The sequence below is a fragment of the Mobula hypostoma genome, chromosome 7 (assembly GCF_963921235.1).
Source record: "Mobula hypostoma chromosome 7, sMobHyp1.1, whole genome shotgun sequence".
Lineage (NCBI taxonomy): Eukaryota > Metazoa > Chordata > Chondrichthyes > Myliobatiformes > Myliobatidae > Mobula > Mobula hypostoma.
In genome coordinates this window covers 157,601,030-157,623,902 of record NC_086103.1, presented here as the reverse complement: position 1 = coordinate 157,623,902, position 22,873 = coordinate 157,601,030, and the positions used below count along the sequence as shown (strand labels likewise).

General features: G+C 42.9%; 1 protein-coding gene across 1 annotated transcript in view; it reads left to right on the top strand.

The window, feature by feature from the left end:
• The first annotated feature begins 977 nt into the window (after positions 1-977).
• Positions 978-22,873, top strand: part of vps36 (vacuolar protein sorting 36 homolog) — a 64,499-nt gene continuing 42,603 nt past the window's right edge. The window contains exons 1-3 of the mRNA XM_063054393.1: positions 978-1,129; positions 10,801-10,869; positions 16,982-17,052. Coding sequence (XP_062910463.1) covers positions 1,034-1,129; positions 10,801-10,869; positions 16,982-17,052 — 236 coding nt within the window. The 5' untranslated portion in view covers positions 978-1,033. The remainder of the gene's footprint in view (positions 1,130-10,800; positions 10,870-16,981; positions 17,053-22,873) is intronic.

Sequence of the window (22,873 nt, the reverse complement as noted above, 5' to 3'; positions counted from 1 at the left end):
CGAGATCCAGGTGTTCTTGTACATCAGTCACTGAAAGCAAGCATGCAGGTACAGCAGGCAGTGAAGAAAGCTAATGGCATGCTGGCCTTCATAACAAGGGGAATTGAGTATAAGAGCAAAGAGGTCCTTCTGCAGCTGTGCAGGGCCCCTGTGAGACCACACCTGGAGTATTGTGTGCAGTTTTGGTCTCCAAATTTGAGGGAGGACATTCTTGCTATTGAGGGAGTGCAGCGTAGGTTCACAAGGTTAATTCCCGGGATGGCGGGACTGTCATATGTTGAAAGATTGGAGCGACAGGGCTTGTATACACTGGAATTTAGAAGGATGAGAGGGGATCTGATTGGAACATATAAGATTATTAAGGGATTGGACACGCTGCAGGCAGGAAGCATGTTCTCGCTGATGGGTGAGTCCAGAACCAGAGGCCACAGTTTAAGAATAAGGGGTAGGCCATTTAGAACAGAGTTGAGGAAAAACTTTTTCACCCAGGGAGTGGTGGATATGTGGAATGCTCTGCCCCAGAAGCAGTGGAGGCCAATTCTCTGGATCTTTCGAGAAAGAGATGGATAGAGCTCTTAAAGATAGTGGAATCAAAGTTCATGGGGATAAGGCAGGAACGGGGTACTGATTGTGGATGATCAGCCATGATCACAGTGAATGGCGGTGCTAGCTCGAAGGGCCGAATGGCCTACTCCTGCACCTATTGTCTACTGTCTATATTGTCTACAGGCAAAGGAGAGAAAATGAGGTGCAAGGGCCGTGACGGTGTAGATTGGGAAATGAAGACACTGCAGTGCTCTTTTACCAAAGGTGATAAAAGCGAAAATTCGTAAATCAAGGAATAACTCTCCGCAGAGATAGTAAAGAGAATTTGGGAGAGCTATGTAACCGAATGCAGCGAACGCAGGAAGATGCACTGGTTGCTCGTTTACAGTGGGAGACGGTGCTGCCGCTGGTCAGCAGGTGGTGGTGTCGCTGGCGTCGCTTGAGCCGGAAGTGAGCGGGGCCTGGAGGGTCCGCGGGCCGGCCGGTTATGGACCGGTTTGTGTGGGCCAGCGGCCTGCTGGAGATTAACGAGACTCTGGTGATCCAGCAGCGCGGAGTCCGTTTATACGATGGCGACGTAAAGGTAAAGTGAGTGGGGTTTCGTTGGTCGGGTCCGGCCACTCCGAGTGTACGCGAGCCTCAGGCGGAATTAGGCCTGGTTTTGGCCTCAAGATGAAACAAAGTTTTGATTTTTCATTAGATGAAATAGCTTTAAACGATTAGCGACTTAACAAAACCTTTGATTAAATCTATCTGTCTTTTTGTCATTGGAAAAGCCGTAGGTAAAGAGAAACTGGCAACTTAATGCCAGTCTAAAAGTCAGGATGTGAGATGCTGTAACCTGAAGGAATGGTGATCTAGGGACAATGGTGTTGCTAGTGGAGGAGCCAAAATATCTTAACGTTTACTAAAGCTGTGGACTTTATTATAGTCTGATTATAGCTGTCAACAATAAACAATTCAAACACTGTTCTCTCTTCCCTCTTGACCCAACTTACTTTTAACATTCAAAGTTCAAAGTAAAATTTATTAACAGAGTACTTAAATGTCACCACATACAACCCTGAGATTCTTTTTCCTGTGGGCAGACTCAGCAAATCTATAGGACTGTAAATGTAAGCAAGATCAGTGAAAGAGTAAAAGCATAGAAGACAACAAACTGTGCAAATGCAAGTATAAATAAATAGCAATAAATAACGAGAGTATGAAATAACAAGATAAAGAGACCTTCAAGTGAGATCACTGGTCGTGGGACTATCTCAATAGATGAGTGTAGTTATCCTATTTTGTTCAAGAGCCTGATGGTTGAGGTGTGGTAACTACTCTTTAACCTGGTGGTGTGAGTCCTGATGGCAGCAGTGAGAAAAGAGCATGGCCTGAGCGATGAGGATCTTTGATGATGAATGCTGCTTTCCTGCAACAATGTTTCATGTAGATATGCTCAGTAGTTGGGAGGGCTTTACCTGTGATGTACTGCGATGAACCCTCTACCTTTTGTAGGATTTTCAGCTCAGAGGCGTTGGTGTTCCCATACCAGGCTGTAGCATATCCAGTCAGCACACTTTCCACTGCACATTTATAGAAATTTGCCAAGATTTTCGATGACGTGCCGACGCTCTGCAGACTCCAAAGGAAGAAGAGGTGTTGTCGTGCTTTATTTGTAGTTACATTTATATGATGGGTCCTGAGCAGGTCCTCTGAGATATTGACACACAGGAATTTAAAGTCACTGATGTTGTCTACCTCTGATCCTCCGATGAGGACTGGCTAATGGACCTTTGGTTTGCCTCACCTGAAGACTACAGTCTCTGTCTTGGTGGCATTGAGTGAGAGGTTATTGTTATGACACCACTCAGCCAGATTTTCAGTCTTTTCATAAGAAACATCAGGGACTTAACAACATTATAATACATATCAGAAATATGCAGTTACCAACACATTACTAAGGCGCTGTTACAGAGCTGCTTCATATGTGTGGCCTGGGTTTGATTCTGATCTATGATACTGTGCGAGCAAGTTTGGACAGGTGAGTTTTTGAAAGGAAACTGGTTTAAGGTGACCTAAAGCTAACTTGCTTTCTCTCTTTACCTGTTTTAACACTAAACATTAACTCCCTTTTTTTCAAGAGACACATTGGACTGTAGATGCTGCAAATTGCCGCGAAAAAAAAACTGCTGGAAGAACGTGGCAGACCGAGCAGTTTCTGTGGAGACAAATGGATGGCTGATGTTTTAGGTCAAGACCCTGTACCAGAGATGAGATGAGAGAAGGAATGATGGGCAGATGGTGCCAGGGTGGGCAGTGGGGGTAAAGACAGAAGCTGGTAGTGACAAGTAAAATCAGATTTGGGCAAGAAAGGGGGTTAGGCAGGTGGAGCCTTTTTGGGGTGGGGAGATGAGACAAGCTAAATGTTGATAACTAGAACCAGATTAGAGAGGGATAGTCAGCAAATGGGACTAGTTTCAGGTAACTCACACCCCTGTGTTCCCTTTTCACTCCAACCAGTCCACCCTTGTTCACTTTTTTCATTCTCCCCTATGTGATTCTACTTGCCCCTCACCCACACACCTATCTGCCTGTGTTTCTTCTTCTTTGGCCTACCCTTCCTCTTTCTTCTCCCACCCAATTCCATCTGCTTATCTTCTCTTTCTTACCTGGTTACACATCGTCTTCCAGGTCTATCTCCCCTCCCCCTCCCTCATCTGGCTCCATCTGCCCACCATAAGATATAAGAATAGAATTAGGCCATTTGGCCCATCAAGTCTTTAATGCCATTCAGTCATGGCTGAGTTTTTCAACCTCATTCTCCTTCCTTCTCCCTGTAAACCTTAACCTCTTACCGGTCAAGGATCTATCAATCTCTTCCTTAATAAATGTAATGATCTGGCTTGCATTGCCTTCTATGGCAATGAATTCCACAGATTCACCACCCTCTGACTGAAGAACTTCCTCCTCATCTCATTTTAAAAGGACACTAATTTATTCAGAGGCCATGCTCTTAGATCATTGAGTTGCCATGTCCATTCTGTCCCAGGCCTTTTAGTATCTTTTAGGTAGGCCTCTCATCCTCTATAACCCATCAGCCCAGAGACGTCAAACACTCCTCATATATTGACACTTTCACTCTTGGCATCATTCTTATGAACCTCTTGTGGACCCCTAGGGTTAGTACACCCTTGGTTCCTCAGTCTCACCTGATCCCTCCTATCACCTACCAGTCCCTGACTCATCCCTGCTGCTCATCAATTGTACCAGCTGCCTTCCCTCTGCACTCCCAGTCCTGATGCAGGATCTCAAACCAAAGCATTGATCACGCACAGGACCGGAAGTGCAGAGGGAAGTCAGCCAGTATAACGAGATGAGAAGGTAGGTTGAGACAGGGACTAGAAGGTGATTGCCTCCACAGGTGCTGCTTGACCTGCTTAACTCCTCCAACAGTTTCTTTTGAGTTCCCTTTCTCGGATGTTGCCCAGCCTGCTGAGTGTCTCCAGTATTTTCTATTGTTTCAGATTTCCAGCATCTGTAATTTAGTTAATTGTCAGTAGCTGTTGTCTTCAAACTAGATGTGCATTGGTCCACTTTGGACTTCTGGCTTTCAAAGGCAATAATTAAAATATTTTGTCCCTTTTATCATGGGCCTGCATACACAGGGCTTAAATTGAAAATTAGTTTTAACAGCGGCACAGTATATTACAAACTGATGGAACTGCCTTCTGCAGCGCACAGGCCGATGAGGAGAAAACCTGGCTGGTTACCTTTGATCTTTGCTAATGGTCAGTGCAATTGCTTTTCAGCGCCAGCGATCACAGCTAGGGGTTTGATTCCCACCCCAGTCTGTACATTGTCTCCACGACTGTGTGGATTTCCTCCGTCTGTTCTACTTTCCAGTTTGGGTTAGTGAGTTGTGGGCAAGCTATGGCAACACTTGTGGGCTGCCCTCAGCAGGATCCTCGAACTATATGCTTTGATGTTTCCATGTAGATGTGACAAATAAAGCTAATCTTTTAAAAAATCTTTATCTGTCTTCCTGAAGGCCAGGGGTTCCCAATCTGGGGTCCATGGACACCTCGGTTAATAGTCCTTTTGCCTTGGTGTTAAGTTTGTTATCGTTACAAGTACCGAATCAGAGTGAAAAGAGTTTTTCATGCCATCCAGACAGATCATGCATATATAAATACATTGAGGTAGTAAAGAGAAAAACAGAATACAGAATATAGTTAAAGTTGCATTGGTGAAGTTTCTTGGCTGTAGCATCTATGTTGCTGACCCTGATAAAGTTTAAGGGAATGGGGGATTCTCAGACTCCTGTAAACAATGGATTCAGTACTGGCTATGTCTGTGACTGCAGTGTGTTTGAATAATGTCTCACAGCTGCCTTCTTTGGAGCAAGATAATTAAAGTTTGCCCAGATCCACATCAGATGTCTCTGGGCTTTTCACACCTTTTGATTTTGACAAAATGCAGTACCTGATGGAAATTAGACAGAACATTCCTTTCTTAATTAAAGCACAAATTTGACGGATGTTCTTATCTTTGTAATTAAGTTGTGGCTCCAGCAAACCAGATAAGATATTCCCTTTTTATTTAAGGTGGCTGGAGTGGCTAACAAATTGATTGTACTTTTGTATCAATAGTCCATTGACTTGACCGGAATAGTTATCAAACTGATTGTTCTTTTGTATCGGTGGCCTTATAACTTCTGACAATTCTGACTTCGGGCAGTGAACTTGTAGAACCGCCGGGGGGATGAGAAAGGGTCTCTCCCTGATGTCGGGTCCGAGTTCATTCGCCGGCTGAGCTCGAAGAAATAAACGGTTGAAAAGATAAGTAACGATCTTTTTGTGCTGTCGTTGTTTCATCCAGCAAAGTTACGTTTACAGCCCAGGACAAATTTTGGGTGAAATTTATACTTAGGAGCTCACAGCCATTTTCACCTCAGCACCATCAATACAGATAGGCTTGTACTGCACTGAAGTTAATAACTATTTCCTTCATTTTCCTGACATTGATATTGTCGTGACACCTTGCCACTAGGCTTCGTATCTCCTTCCTGTTTTCCATCTCATCGTTGTTTGAGATCTGGCTCTTTACGATGGTGTCACCTGCAAACTTATAGATGGAGTTCAAGCAGAATCTGACCACGCTGTAATGGGGGTATGGGGAGTAAAGTAGAGTTCTGAAGCCGCAGCCTTGTGAGGCACTGGTGATGAGGATAATTGTGGAGGAGATGCCGTTGCTTATCCTTACTGATTGTGCCACAGTAGCATGACGCTATTACAGCTTGGGACATCTCTGTTGGGAGTTCAATCCTGGTGTCTTCTGTAAGAAACTTCGTATGTTCTTTCCTGTGGCCACATGGGTTTCCTCCGGGTGCTCTGGTTCCCTCCCACAGTTCAAAGACATAATGTTTAGTAGGTTAATTAGTCATTGTAAATTGTCCTGTGATTAGGCTAGGGTTTAAACTAATATGGCAGGGAAATGGGAAACAGTATGATAGAGCAGAGGATGAACGAACAGGTTTACATGAATGTAAGGAAGGACAAGCCAATGTTTGGGTACAAATGCAGACAGAGCAAAGAGTTAAATTGTACCACAAAGGCAAAATTCAAAAGGATAAAGAATGCAGGACTGAAGGTGCTGTATCTAAATGTGTGTAGCATTTGGAATAAGGTAGACAAAGCTTGTGGCGCAATTAGAGATTGGTTGGCATGATGTTGTGGTATTCACCGAGTCGAGGCTGAAAGAAGGCCATAGTTAGGAGCTTAACACCAAAGGATGTTTTGTATCAAAAGGATAGGCAGGAAGGCATAGGCAGTGGTGTGGGTCGGTTGGTACGAGAAGGAATTGCGTCTTTAGAAAGAGGTGACAAAGGGTCAGATTATGCCAAAGAAAGGGCATATGAGGTAGCAAAAGTGATTGGGAAGCTTTTATAATCTAACAAAAGGCAACCAAAAAAGCTATAAGAAGCAGGAAGGAAGAAATATGAGGACAAATTAGCCAATAATATAAAGCAGGATACCAGAAGCGTTTTCAGCTTTATAAAGAGTAAAAGGGAGGTGAAAGTTGATATTGGACTGGTGGTGAGGTAGTAATGGGGGACAAAGAAATGACAGATGAGCTTAATGGGTACTTTGCGTCTGTCTTCACTGTGGAAGACACTAGCGGTGTGCTACAGGTCCATGAGTGTCGGAGCAGGAGTGAGTTGCTATTACAAAGGGTAAAGTGCTAGGCAAACTGAAACAGATGCATTGGTCATGATCGTTCAAGAATCACTTAATTCTGGCATGGTTCCAGAGGACTGGAAGATTACAAATGTCACTCCACTCTTTAAGAAGGGAGGAAGGCAAAAGAAAGGAAATTATAGGCCAGTTAGCATAATCTCAGTGGTTGGGAAAGTGTTGGGAGTCAATTATTATGGATGAGGTTCCGAGGTACTTGGAGACTAGTGATAAAATAAGTCAAAGGCAGCATGATTTCTGTAAAGCAAAATCTTGCTGGACAAATTTGTTAGGAGTTTTTCAAGGAAGCAACAAGCCAAGTGGACAAAGGAGAGAGGTGGTGGATGTCACTTACTTGGATTTCCAGAAAACATTTGATAAGGTGCCACACGTGAGATGCTTAACAAGATAAATTTTATGGCATTACTGGAAAGATACTGGCATGGATAGAGAATGGCAGACAGGCAGGAGGCAGCGAGTGGGAATAAAAGGGGCCTTTTCTTGTTTTCCGCCAGTGACTGGTGGTGTTCCTCAAGGGTCAGTATCGTGATCACTACTTTTCACATTGCTTGTCAATGTTTTGGGGCGAAGGTTCAAACATCAGAGGTGCAGAGGGACTTGGGAGTCCTTGTGCAAAACTCCCAGAAGATTAATTTACAGGTTGAATCTGTAGTAAAGAAGCAAATACAATGTTGGCATTTATTCAAGGGGAATAGAAAATAGAAGCAAGGAGCTAATGCTGAGACTCTGTAAGACACTAGTCGGGCTACACTTGGAGTATTACCAATAATTTTGGGCCCCATATCTCAGAAAGGATGTATTGTCATTGGAGAGAGTCTAGAGGAGGTTCACGAGGATGATTCCAGGAACGAAGGGGTTAACATATGAGGAGCGTTTGGCAGCTTTGGGCCTATACTCACTGGAATTTAGAAGAATGCGGGGGGATCTCATTGAAACCTACCGAATGTTGAAAGGACTAGATAAGGTGGATGTGAAAAGGATGTTTCCTCTGGTGGTGGTATCTAGAACTAGAGAGCACAGCCTCAAAATTGAGGGGCGACCTTTTAGAACAAAGGTAAGGAGGAAATCTTTTAGCCAGGGAGTAGTAAATCTGAGGAATGCTCTGCCACAGACAATGGTGGAGGCCAAGTCTGTGCATATATTTAAAGTGGAAGGCAATCGTTTCCTGATCAGTCAGGGCATCAAAGGATATGACGAGAAGGCGGGTGTATGGGGTTGAGTGGGATCTTGGATGAGCAATGATGGAATGGCAGAGCAGACTCGATGGACTGAATGGCCTCATTCTACTCCTATGTATTCTGGTCCTAAATAGGTAGGTTGCTGGGTGGTGCAGTTTGTTATGCTGGAAGATTCTATTCCATGCTGCATCTCTAAATACAATGTTAATAACCAACTCCTTCATCTTACTGATATTGAGGGCAAAGGTGGAGTCATGACACCATGCCACTAGGTTCTATATCTCCTTCCTGTTCATTGTTGTTTGAGATCTGACCCTTTACGATGGTGTCACCTACAAACTTATAGATGGAGTTCAAGCAGAATCTGGCCACTCATTCATGGAGATGTGGGGAGTGAAGTAGGTGGCTGAAGACACAGCCTTGTGGGGCACGGGTGATGAGGATAATTGTGGAAGAGTTGCTGTTGCTTATCCCTACTGATTGTGGCCTGTTGGCCAAGATGTCAAGAAACCAGTTGCAGAAGGGAGTGCAGAGTCCTTGTTTCAGGAGTCTGGAAATGGAATTACGATATTAAAGGAGGTATAGTCAGTAACTTGGATTGTGACACAAGTGCCTTTGTTATCCGGATGCTGCACAGATGGGTGTAGCATCAAGGAAACGGTGCCTGTTATGGCCCTATTAAGATGGTGGTTGAATTGTATTTAGTTGGGGTAATCTGGGAGGCTGGAGTTGATGTGTGGTGTTTCCAAGTACTTCATGACGATGATGATGTCAGAGCCACCGGGATGTAGTCATTAAGGCACTTTTCCTTATCCTTATTTGGCACCAGCATGATAGTGGTCTTCAAAACCTGAGCCTCTGTACCTCCCTTTGCAACTGGATCCTTGTCTTCTTCATCGGGAGATCACAGTCAGTGCGGATTGGAAATAACATCTCCTTGCCGACTATCGACACTGACGCACCTCGAAGATGTATGCTCAGCCCACTGCTCGACACTCACGACTGTGTGGCTAGGCACAGCTTGGGTGTCATCTGAAATTTGCCGATGACACAACTATTGTTGGCAGAATTTCAGGTGATGACGAGGAAGCATATAGGAGTGAGAAAGATCAGCTGATTGAGTAGGGTTGCAACAGCAGCGTTACACCCAACATCAGTAGGACCAAGGAATTGACCGTGGGCTTTAGGAAGGGGAGGTTGAAGTCCTGATCAAGTTCCTGGGTGTCAGCATTTCTGCGGATCTATCCTGGACCCAACATATTAATACAATTACAAGAAGCTGTGACAGCGGCTATATTTCATTAGGATTTTGAGGAAACTCTTTATGTCACCAAAGACTCTCGCACATATCTACAGATGTACTGTGGAGAGCAGTCTAGCTAGTTGCAACGCTGTCTGATATGGAGGAGCCACTGCGCAGGATCGGAGAAAGTTGCAGGTAGTTGTAAAGTCAGCCAGCTTCATCATCGGCACTAATCTCCCCAGCATCAAGGACACCTTCAAAAGGCAATGCCTCAAAAAAGTGGCCCCCATCACGCAGGACATACCCTCTTCACATTGCTACCGTCAAGGAGGAGCTACAGGAGCCTGAAGACACACACTCAATATTTCAGGAACAGCTTCTTCTCTTCCACCGTCAGATTTCTGAATGGACAATGAATCCATGTAAATCACCTCATTTTTAAAAATTTCTCTTTTTCCTCTCTTTTTACACTAATTATTTAATTTAATAAAATATATGTAGTGTAATTCATAGTTTTTTTATTATGTATTGCAATGTAGTACTGCTACAAAACAACAAATTTCACGCCAAATGCCGGTGTTATTAAACCTGATCTTGATTCTGATTCATTACTAGGTATTAGTTTGTATTTTAAAAGTTGCGAAAGGTAGTCTGCTGCTTGTTGTTTGAGAGTGCTGCAGTAGCTGCCTGTGTAAGAATCTGTATTCTGTTGTTAGCTCGTTTACGAGTGCTGTCAAACTGGTACGCAGGGTTTTCGCAACGTTTTTATTTGGATCAGTGTGTGACCACCAGGTGGCATCATGGAACAATGCTAACCTGTGCAAATATTTTGATCTGCAATTTCACTAAGTTAAACTTACACTGCCACAATGAGAAATCAGACAAAAATTACTTATTTCAGTTACCTTTAATTTATAACATCATAGTTGTATTGTTTAATTTAGTTTTCAGCTGGATATTTCATTCTGCAATACTTAGGGAAGAACTTACAACCACATGTGCTTTCCAAATGAATTCAGTTTTTATACTGCTACCTACACGTCATCAGCATTTGACGAATAAAAGGGAATATTCCTTCACTGTGGGGGGATTTGCAAGCTGCTTTGTTCCCCCCCACCAATAGTTTTAAAGAAACGGTTTTCACATGTTTAGACTGTGATGTATAAATTGTGTTTGTCTGTCATGAAGCTTTCAAAAGTAGATCAAACTTATATGAACGGGAATAGATGTTATCACGTGAGAGGTATTAGTAAGAGTGGTTTGTGTTTTTGTTTTCCAGGTTGAGAAGGGAAAAAAATGAGATTATTAACAGAGAATTAATATTTAACAGTCAATTGTCTTTTCAATTGTATCTTTTCTGGAATGCTTAATTATCTGCTTGTATGATCTTTTAATCTAAATTTTGGCACCCTGTCAGTTCCATTAAAAAAAATTACACTATTAAATCTATTGCACATTACAGTTGCAAAATAGTCTTACTATAGTTCCTGATAATACAGTGCATAACAGTTTGACTCACAGAACCCCTTTTCTGTTGTTTGTTGACCGTGCTCCAAGCTTTGTAGAAAAATTAATTGTAATTTCTCTATTGCAGACGCAGTTTGACCTGGGAACTCTTCTTCTTAGCACACACAGATTACTTTGGAGAGACCAGAAAAGAACTGTAAGTTTCTTGAATGTAGTTTTAATTGATATGTGCTAGGTTAATTTTTTTACCTAAAATAAAATGTTGACTTTCTGGTGGAACTCTGCACGTCAGGCAATACATCTATAGAATTGGCATTTTGGGCTGAGACTCTTCATCAGGACTGGAAAAGGAAGGGGGCAGAGCCAGAATAAGATGGTCAGGGAGGGAAGGAGTACAAGCTGGCAAGTTGTAACCCAGCGCGGCCTCCTCTACATTGGTGAGACCTGACACAGGTTGGGGGACTGCTTTGTCGAGCATCTTCACTCTGTTCACCGCAAAAGGCAGGATTTCCTGGTGGCTACCCATTTTAATTTGACTTCCCATTTCCATTCTGACATGTTTGTCCATGGCCTGAGGTTGGAGCAGCAACACCTCATATTCCATCTCACTATCTCCAACCTGATGGCACAAACATCACTTTCTCCAACTTCTGGTAATTTCTCCCCCTCCCTCCCGCCCTCATTTTCCATTCCTCTTTCTGGATTCCCTCTCACCCCTTTTCTTATTAACCTGCCCATCTTCTCCCTCTGGTTCCACTCCTCATTTCCTTTTTTTCCATGGCCCATTATCCTCTCCTGTTAGATTGCGTCTTCTTCAGATCGTTATCTCTTCCATCTATCCCTCTCAACTTCTAATTTCATCCCCCCTTCCATACCCATCACCTGCTAGCTTGTACTACTAACCCATCCACCTTCTTATTCTGGCTTCTGCCCCTTTCTTTGCAATCCTGTTGAAGGGTCTTAGCCTGAAATGTTGAATCTTATGCAAAAATGAGGAGGGCCTTAACACTCTCTGCTTCTTTTTGGACAACAGACCCAACCAGTTCCCCTCCACCGCCACTCTCCTCCGTCTGACTCTCAACAATTTCTCCTTCGGCTCCTCCCACTTCCTTCGAATCCAAGGTGTGGCCATGAGCTCTTGCGTGGGTCCCAACTATGCCTGCCTTTTCACTGGCTACGTGGAACAGTATATGTTCCAAGCCTACACTGGCATCACTCCCTCACTCTTCTTATGCTACATTGACGACTGTATTGGAGCTGCTTCCTGCACCCATGCTCTGCTCGTCAATTTCACCAAATTTACCTCCAACTTCTACCCTGCCCTCAAATTTACTGATCTATTTCTAACATCTCTCTCCCCTTTCTTAATCTCTCTGTCTCCATCTCTGGAGACGGTCTGTCTACTAACATCTTTTATAAACCCACCGACTCTCACAGCTATCTTGACTATACCTCTTCCCACCCTGTCACTTGTAAAAACGCCATTCCCTTTTCTCAGTTCCTCCTTCTTGGCTGCATCTGCTCTCAGGATAAGGCTTTTTATTCCCGAAAGAAGGAGATGTCCTTCAAAAAAAGGGCTTCCCTTCCTTCATCATCAATGCTGCCCTCACCCACATCTCTTCCATTTGCGTATATCTGCCCTCACTCCATCCTCCCGCCACCACACCAGGGATAGGGTTCCTCTTGTCCTCACCTGCCAACCCACAAGCCTCCACATCTAGCACGTAATTCTCTGTAATTTCCGCCATTTCTAACGGGATCCCACCACCAAGCGCATCGTTCCCTCCCGACACCCATTTTCTGTAGGGATCACTCCCTATATGACTCCTTTGTCCACACGTCCCTCCCCACTGACCTCCCTCCCGGCAAGCAGGACAAGTGCCACACCTGCCCCTACACCTCCCTGACTACCATTTAGTGCCCCAAACAGTCCTTCCAGGTGAGGTGACACTTCACAGGTGAGTCTGCTGGAGTCATTTACTGTATTCGGTGCTCCAGGTGTAGCCTCCTGTATATCGGTGAGACCTGATGAAGATTGGGAGGCCGCTTTGTCGAGCATCTTTGCTCCATCTGCCACAAAAGGTAAGATTTCCTGGTGGCCACCCATTTCAATTTTACTTCCCATTCCATCTGGGTAGCCTCCAATCTGCTGGCATGAACATCGATTTCTCAAACCTCTGGTATTTACCACCCCCCCCCAACCATTCCCCATTCCTTCTCACACCTCTTTTTACCTGCCCATCATTTCCCTCTGGTGTTCCTTCCCCTTCCCTTCCTTTCATGGTCTTCTGTCTCCTATCAGATTCCCCCTTCTCCAGTCCTTTATCTCTTCTGATGATCTACATCCCAGCTCTTTGCTTCACCCCCTCCCCCTCTCCTGGTTTCACCTTTCACCTTGTACTACTTCCTCCCCCACCTTATTTTGACTTCTACCCCCTTCCTTTCCAGTGCGGATGAAGGGTCTCAGCCCATTTATTCCCATCTATAGATATTGCCTGACCTCCTGAGCTCCTCCAGCACATTGTGCGTATTGCTTTATATTTCCAGCATCTGCAGTACCTCTTGTGTCTATGAAACATTGAGTTTTTATTCCCCTCCATTGATGCTGCCTGACTTGCTGAGTTCTTCCAACATTTACTGCATATTTCTCTGGATTTCCAGCATCTCTTGTGTTCATGTTGACTTTCTGAAAAGTTACTAATTGAAGTTCTGAGTTGCCTCACAAGAACTTACCTTGTGGAAATGTAAAACAGCAATAATGGGAGCTTTTGGAACTAGTGTCCATATCCTGGTCAAGGGGATTGGTTTTAAATTGAGAAGGGAGGATCAGTAAGGGAATTCACTAGTGAAGCAGCTGCTGGCACGATTGATATTTACGATGGCAGCATTGAAGGACGACAGAAATTTCAGAAAGCTGTAGGTTGAAGGTGGGGCAGTAGCGTACCGGTTAGCGTAACACTATTACAGCATCAGCGATCATGAATTGGGGTTCGATTCCCACTTCTGTCTGTAAGGAGTTTGTACGTTCTCCCCAGGACCACATGGGTTTCCCCTGGGTGCTCCTGTTCCTCACACGTTCGGAAGGTGTAATAGTTAGGGTTAGTTAGGGCACGCTATGTCAGCACCAGAAGCGTGGCAACACTTGTGGGCTGCTCAGCACCATCCTTGCTGGTTGCAGACATCACACTTCACTGTACGTCTCAATGTGCATGTGACAAATAAAGCTCATCTTAAAATCTGAAGATTGCTAAGGTAGGTGAGAGTGAACCACTGTGAATTTAGGGATTTTAGATTCCAGACATGAGTGGGTAAGGAGCCAATGATCAGCCAGCACAGGCATGAGGGGTGACCAGAACTATGTGTGAGTATTACAAATGGATGCCGAAGTTTTAGGTGAAGTCAGCCCTTTAGACAACAAGAAGTCAAACCTGTAGGGTTTCAGTAGCACAACGATAAGTGATTTTCAGTCGTGGTGAAGGTGATGGTGTGGATGTATGGTTAGGATCTTTACAGAGTCAGACAGAATGGCGGCCTTGCAAGTGATTCACTTCAGTATCTCACCATTACCGTGGAGAGAGATGGAGGCATATTCTTGATTTTTGTAGAGAGGATTAATGATAGCACCTTCATTTCCCAGTACTCAAGGAAATTTCTGCTTACTTGGGATAGTCTTGTCAGACAAACCGAATGATTAGTCAGAGAGGAGCAGTCAAGAAAAGTGCTGAAGAAGGGCTGGATATTATCACTAAAGACATGAAATGTGATTTTGCAATGCCAAATGATTCCTACCTACAGTATAGGAATAAGGCAGAAAAGTGGATTTCTAATATACGGTCAGTGGGAATTTCTTGAGCCAGCAGCAATGAGCCAGCTGGACGGTCTCTACAGCTATCTTCTGTTTCTGCTTCTTAGTTCTTATGAATGACCTTGTGGGGAGCCATAGTGACCGGGTCTCTGGCACTGAGGCTGGTGCTGTGGCTTAGAAGAGCAGAGAGAAGAGGACTGCAGTGTTGATAGGAGACTCCTTAGAGGAACAAAAACGAGGTTCTGTGGGCACCATAGAGACAACTGGACGGTATGTTGGCTCCCTGGTGCCAGGATTAGGGATGTCTCAGATCGCGTCCATGGCATTTTCAAGGGCGAGGGTGAGCAGCTAAAAGTCTTGGTACATATTAGCACCAATGACATAGGTAGACAAGGTGAGGAGGTCCTTAAGAGAGATTTAGGGAGCTAGTAGAAAGCTGAGAAACTGGACCTCCAGGGTAGTAATCTCTGGATTGCTGTCTGTGCTACGTACCAGTGAGAGTAAGAATAGGATGATTTGGCAGGTGAATGTGTGGCTGAGGAGCTTCTTCTGGGCAAAGTATGACCTGTACAAAAGACGCAGACATGAGGAAGTCTGCAGATGCTGGAAATTCAAGTAACACACACAAAAAATATTGGTGAATGCAGCAGTCCAGGCATCATTTATACGAACAGGTACAGTCGACGTTTCGGGCCGGGACTCTTCGTCAGGAGTCCAGCATTTTTTTGTGTCTGTTACCTATACAAAAGAGACGGGATATCGAAAAACGGCTGGTCGTGAGGCCCTGAGAGCAGGTCCCATTCCCGGAAAGAACCAAAGTCAGAGTGTAATTCCAAGTGAGGGTCTTCAAAAGAAACTTGAAAGGGGAAAAAAAAGAGATATCAAAGATAGAAATAGAGCTGTTTACGAAGATGCAAGCAAATGAGTTGCCTTTTAGCGCCATCGTAACTTAGCTCCACCCATTACATCTACTGCAAGGGTGTAATGTTGAGACTTTATAAAGCATTGGTGAGGCCTCACTTGAAGCATTGTGTACAGTTTTGAGCCCCTTATCTCAGAATGGATGTGCTGAACTGGACAGGGTTCAAAGAAGGTTCACGAAAATGATTCCAGGTTGAATAGCTTGTCATATGAAGAGTGTTTGATGGCTTTAGGCCTGTATTCACTAGAATTCAGAAGAATGAGGGGTGACCTATTGAAACCTATTGAATAGTGAAAGGCCTTGATAGAATGGATGTGGAGAGGATGTTTCCTATGGTGGGAGTGTCTGAGACCAGTGGACATCGCCTCAGAATAGAGGGGGATCCTTTTAGATCGGACGTGACAGGAATTTCTTCAGCCAGAGAGTGGTGAATCTGTGGAATTTGTTGCCACAGGCAGCTTTGGAAGCTAAGTCGTTGTGTATATTTAAGGGTGACGTTGACAGATGCTTCGTTGGTCAGGGCTTGAAGGGATATAGGGAGAAGACAGGAGATTGGGGCTGAGAGGAAAAATCAGCTGTGGTAAAATGGTGGAGCAGACTCGATGGGCCAAATGGCCTAATTCTGCTCCAAAATCTTGTGGTCTTACGTCATGAATGGGTAGCTGGTAGGTGAGGGGACCAAGTACAGATCTTTAACAAGATCTGGGAAGAGAGAATATTACTGCTGTTTCAATATTCATATCCAGGTGAGGGCAGTATCATCCAGTTAGTTGTAGAGAACCAGTTTGGAACATTGGAAATTGGATGGTCTGTCCTCTTGAGCTCTAATGTTATAATTCTGAAGGGAGTAGGGTGACATGTCTTTATGCGGCGGAGGTTAGTAATATACGTAGATTTATAACACCTGTACAACCCAGAGATTGTGCTCCCATTGTCAAAGTCATCAAAAGTCAGCTCAACGTCGTTACTTGTGTTTACTTATGTCGTCTCATGAAAATGTCTAAAATTTAATTACCATGAAATGTTTTTATTCATATTTATATTTGAGTGGTGTGGAAAATGATCATTTTACTGAATGCAGTTTTTGTAGGCTAAGGTAATCAGATATTGCGTATTGGAGGATATCATCCTCAGCTGATATAATTGTACATTCATTGTCTACCCTCTTCTTGCCTGGAGGCAAGTCGCTCACTTCACTCAGATAATCACAACACATTGTCTTATGTAAATAATAAAATTACAACATGGCGATAATACTTTTGCATTAATTATTAGTCACAATGTATTATTTTCAGTTTTACATTTATAACATCAAAATGTTGCTCAGAAGTCAAGTTAAAAATGCTGGAAAATGAAATAAAAACAGGAAATACTAGAGTGCATGTTGACAGAGAGAGGTAGATAATACTTTCAAAAATGTGGGAAGATCAACTTCCTGATTTTATTTTTTATTTGAGTATTTCCAGAATCTTGCCCCTTTTTTTTGCTGAAGGGAAGTGGATCTCTGCATATTGTTAAACCAAATTGAAGAATTGTTGAAGTTTAGCTACTAAATTATTTCTTCTTTTTCTTTGAATGCAGGAATGTTGCATCGCATTGCCCCTGTCACAGATTGTTTTCTTTGAAGAACAAGCCGCTGGAATAGGAAAAAGGTCAGATATTGAACATGTCAATAAACTCATCTTCTCCATCCCTTATCCTGTATATCACTGGATCCAATCCAAAGAACCAGGGGTTTCAATGGAAACATTTTTATGAGATATTGGCTTGAATTTTTAGTGCTGTGTGGACAACATTTCCTACAGAGGTGTGAGCAAGTTGGGGATTCCTGTGCATGCCTGAACAAGTTCTGGACGTCCTGGCTGCTGTTCTGCACTGCTTGGCTTGATTTCCTTTGCTTAAAATATAACTTTATTTCCAAAATGTTCTAATGGTAATAAAAAAATTATCAATCAAAAATGTATAGACACAAGAGATTCTGCAGATGCTAGAAATTCTGTCAACACATATAAAATGCTGGAGGAGCTCAGCAGGTCAGGCGGCATCGATGCAGGGAAATAAAAGTTCGACATTGGGGCAGAGACCCTTCATCAATCTACTTTCCAAGAGATTTTAAAGATCTCTTTAACGATTAGCTTTATTTGTCACATGTACATCGAAACATAGTGTAATATGTCATTTTGTGTCAACAACCACATAATTTAAGGGGATGTGCTGGGGGCAGTCTGCAAGTGTCGCCGTGCTTCTGGCAGCAATTTAGCATGCCCACATTTTACTAACTAATCAGTGCGTCTTTTTGGACTGTGGGTAGGGAAACTGGAGCACCCAGAGGAGACCCACACAGTCACGGGGAGAATGTATAAACTCTTTACAGCCAGTAATGGGAGTTGAACCCCAATCTTCCCATCACTGGGGCTGTAAAACAGTATGCAGGGCTGCTGATATCTGCTGAATATTTTCAGCATTTTCTGTTTTTACTTCAGAGTTCCAGCATCTGCATAAAATAATTCATAGCCAAATAAAACCAACAAACTGCTGGAGGTGCTCTGTGTGTTGAGCAGCATCTATAGCTGAGGGGGAGCGGGGAATAGGAATTGTCAACATTATGGGTCTTGAGCCTGCGTCAGGACTGAGCGTGGAGAGGGAAGATAGTATAATGAGGGAAGGGAGGGGAGGCAGAGGCAGGTGGGTGATTGGTGAAAGCCAGCGAGGCGGGGGAAAGAGAGCTGGAGTTGGGAGGCAGAGGCCGATGGGTGATTGGTGAAAGCCAATGCCTCCTGTAAGGTGTGCGTGCACCACATCTTTTGCTTCTAACGCACAAAGGAATGTAAACTGCGCATAGAAGGTTGTCACCCTTTACCTTGTTGGCATATTATGTATATTTTACGATCGTACACAATCACATTTCCTTTTCGGGTTTCTGAGGTGAACGCTGTTGACAACATGGAGTTTGCAATGATTCGTCTGTGGATTTCAGAACCAGCTTATAAATACTGTTTTTATTGAAGAAATGATTGATCCACTATGTCAAATTCCAAAGAAGCAAAGGGTATGAAGTTCCAAAGAACTGCTAGCTAATTTAAAGCGGAATAGTTTATTATTCCTTAGAATAGCTTCAGGTTTACTTCCACTTAAAAATTCAGTGCGCACATGTTGTTGTCACTGGGCAAAAAACTGAATAGCACAAGATTTTTGAGCACACTGGTCATTACAAATTAGAGGGAATATTGGTGGAAGCAGACAAGAAATAAAAAAAGAGAGGCAGGTGGCGACAAGTGGGTGAACTGCAGAGAAAGCGAGCGAGGATTTGGAGATTATAAACCAGACATACAGGCTACAAGTGCTGCAATCTGATACAGTGCCCTGTAAAAGTATTCAGCCGTAACCCTTTGTTCACAGAAATGAGGATTACAACCATGGATTTTGATCAATTTAACTGTGAATTTTTATTTGTGAATCCATGCTTCTTTTCTCACAATAGAGCCCAAAAAAAGGAGAAAAATGAGAGCATGTAAAACCAAAATTTCAAAACCTGAAATGTCAGTATTCAACAGTATTCATTCTCTTTGGTTTGGTACTTAGTTGAACCACCTCTCACAGCTCTTACAGCCAGTAGTCTTCAGATGAGTCACTATTAGGTTGTCTCAACATGATGGAGCAAGATTTGCCCATTCCTCCTTGCAAAATTGCTCAAGCTGTGCCAGGATAGTTGGGGAGCGACGGTGGACAGCAAACTTGAGGTCTTGGTAGAGATGTTTGATCGGGTTAAGGTCAGGAATCTGACTGGGTCACTCAAGGGTATCAATTTTCTTAATCTGAAGCAATTCCATGGTTGTTCTGGCAGTATGCTTTGAGTTGTTGCACTGCTGGAAGACAAACTTCCTCCCCAGTTAAAGCTTTCTGGAAGGACTAGTGAGTTTTTATCCAGGATCTCTGTATTTAGCAACATTCATCTTCCCATCAATCCTGACCCGATTTCCAGTCCCTGCTGCTGAGAAGCTTCCCCAATAGCATGATGCTACCTCCTCTATAGTTTACTGTAGGGATGGTGTTGCCTCGCTGATCTGCAGTATTATATTTACACCACACTTACAGCTTAGTGTCAAGACCAATTAAGTTCCACTTTAGTCTCATCTGACCGCAAGACCTTTTTCCACATCTTTACCGTATCTTCTAAGTGATGATTTGCAAAGTCTTTATGGCCAAGAGTATGTTTTTTTAAAGCCAGGGTTTCTTCCTTGCCACTCTTCCATAAATACCCTTTTTGTTCAAGGTCTTAGAGGTTGTGGATCCATGAACTTCATCTCCAGTTGCGGCCACTGGTTTCTGCTGTTCATTCCGAGAGACCGTTGGTGTCACAGTAGCCTCTCTTACAAGAGCCATTCTTCTCCAGTGAGAAGTTTAGAGGAGAGGCCTGATCTAGGTGATGTGGCTATAATTTCATATTTTTCCACTTTTTCACTACGGACTACACTGGGCTCTGAGTATGTTCAGTGCTTTTGAGATGGGCTTGTACCCTTCCCCAGATTTATGCTTCTCTATTATCATTTCCCTGACTTGTCTTGAATGACAAGTGGTTTGGTTTGCTCTGTTGAAAATCTACTACTCTGTTGGTCCTTGCAGAGAGCGGGGGTATTTATTCTTATGAATTCACTGAAAGCAGGTGATCCCCAATTTTCTACTTCAACAAATTGGGTGATTTAGTTAGGTGATATACTGTATATTGCATCTGAGGAAAGTAGGCATAGTAATTACACAGGGGATGAATACTTTGTCAGCCTCACAGTTTTGTTTTTTTTAAATTTTTTTGTAAATTGTTGACAGGTTTTGGAACTTTGCTTTTGATTTGACATGCACAATGTTTTGTAGATTCGGTCAAACAAATTCTACTTCAATATCATTTAAATTTAGAAAATGAGGCAGCAAAATGTGAAAGTAGTTGCGGGGGCTGAATACTTTGTCAAGGCACTGTAAGTAATGAAGGGGAATAATAGGAACCATTCAAGGAGAGATGAAAGGCAAATGGAGCCAGATGGGTGAAATGTGCGGTTAGGAGGTTCATGGAATCGGGAGTGAGAGGGAAGAAGATGGTCTGGCATTATTTCACAGGTTCCACACTGAACCTGCTAATCAGAGTCATCATTGCATCAGTGGTTGAGGTGTCATGGTAGCATAGCGGTTTGAAAATGCTGTTACAGTGCCGCCGACCTGGGTTCAATTCTCACCGCTGTCTGTAAGGAGTTTTCATGTTCTCCCCGTGACTGCGTGAGCTTCCTCTGGTTTCCTCCAACATTCCAAAGACATACAGATCTGTTGGTTAATTGGTCAAATGGGTGTAACTGGGCCTGCTGGGCCAGAAGGGCCCGCTACCGTGCTCTACTTCCAAATAACAAAGTAAGACAAATAAAATAGTTAACCCATTTTAAAACTGTTAATAAATCTGCTTAAGATCTAAAGTATTATGCACTCAGTGTGTAATTATTTGCAGTTCAAGTGAGTAAAATGTTTATGTTGAATTTAGTAAGATATAAATCAAATGTAATTCGAAGTTTTACACAATTCAGTGACACAATTCAGACTCTTGTTGTTAATACTGGTACAGCAGACATTGGTTCTAATACTGTGATAATGGGGAACCAGGACATGTGAAAAAGGGGCAAAATCTGTGATTATGGAATGTCAAACCACCTTGTTAGATGTAAAGAAGTATGAAGTGTAAGTTGTAGTTATAATGAAATTGTTAAAAGTGATTGGTTATAGTCATAGTGATGTAGTTAATGTTTTTGAAATAGGACTATAGTGGAAGGTATTGTTCGGAAAATAAAGCAAAATGAACTGTAAAATAAAAACACAAGGTTTGCAGGATGACTTGTTTGAAAGATCATTCTGTTCTTTCACTATATCATTGGTATGGTTTTCATTAATGCAAGCTTCTGGCTGCAAATTGAAGATTACCTTTCCAGAGATTCCCGAAACTTTACAGCGCTTAATGATGTGATTTCAGGAAAAAATATACTCACAAAATGCATTGTAATTATATTGGATGCAATCACTTAGTTTTGATTTTGATAATCACCACTTAGTTCTGAAACAATGTGGCCCTTATTATCTAGCCTTAGATCCTAAATTTAAAAAAAAGCCTTAAAATTATAAGTTTGATACTGAATTGATGAGAATATTGAAATCAGAAGCAGATAAAAATCTGTTTTATTTTCATAGGTATTATTTCTGAAATAGTAACCATGGATAATAATTCATCCCAGTAGATTCTCTGTTTACAAAATCTTCTTACCTGTAACGATAATATGCTGTGTTTCTTTTGGCAGCAAACCTGACTGAAGCTGTTGTTATGGTAGGAAGCGTGTGCTTTAACAAAGTTTTGAAGTAATTAATGAGTTTAGTTTATTATTCTTTTGGGAAGTGCCTGCAATATTTTGGCATTTGATCCCCTGGTTTTCCTAGATTAATGTTAGCTTTCCGGAAAAGAAAGACGAATTGAGGGAGAGCTGATTGAACTGCAGTGTAAGGCTGATGTAGTGCAGGTGATCAAACTTGTTTTTAAGCCTGGAGTTGACATAATTGCTATCATTGTCAAATACTACAACACCAGTGGTGAAGACCAAGAACTTATGGTAAAGGGAGGTGGAGGAGCATTTACCAGGACTGCTTTGAGTCAGTGGACTGGTCCATATTCATGGATTCATCTTCGAATCAGTGAATATGCCACAGTTGTCACCAACTTCATCAAGACCTGTGTGAATGAGTGTGTACCTTCGAGAACACGCCAGACACACCCAAACCAAAAGTCATGGATGAACCAAAAGAAGGCTAGACCTGTAGCATTTAAGACTGGCGATTCAAAACTATACATGAAGTCCAGGTATGACCTATAGAAGGCTATTTTAAGAGTGTAAAACCAATTCTGATTGAAGTTAAATATGGAAATGGATGCATTTCAGCTCTGGCAGGGTTTGCAGGCCACTATTTCCTACAGGGCAAAAGGATCACCATCTACTACAATATATATTAATGATTTGCAGATGACACAAGCTGGGTGGAACCTACTCTCCCTAGTCTCTACCCATGAAGATCGAGAGGGGCACAAATTTAACCGAGCATCAGTGAAAGTCATGGCGCAAGCAAACAAGGGAATCCCTGGAAGCATCATTTTCCGCAAGTGATTCTATGAACAGACATATAGACCTCGATCCCCTCTATAGATCAATGTGGGCAAAATTCCAGACAGCGCAGAGTTCGCCAGGCAACCAATCGGCGATGAGACCCACTCCCTACGTCACAATTGAGTTTCCACAATGACGACCAATCAACGCAACATGGATAACCTGACATTTATCCATGTGATTCTTTGCCAGCGCACTCCTTCAACCATTCCAACACAGCCAGGAGCATCTCTGCATCTCATCAATGCTCACCCTCCCACCCAGCTTGTCTCAATTGTAAATCATTAATATA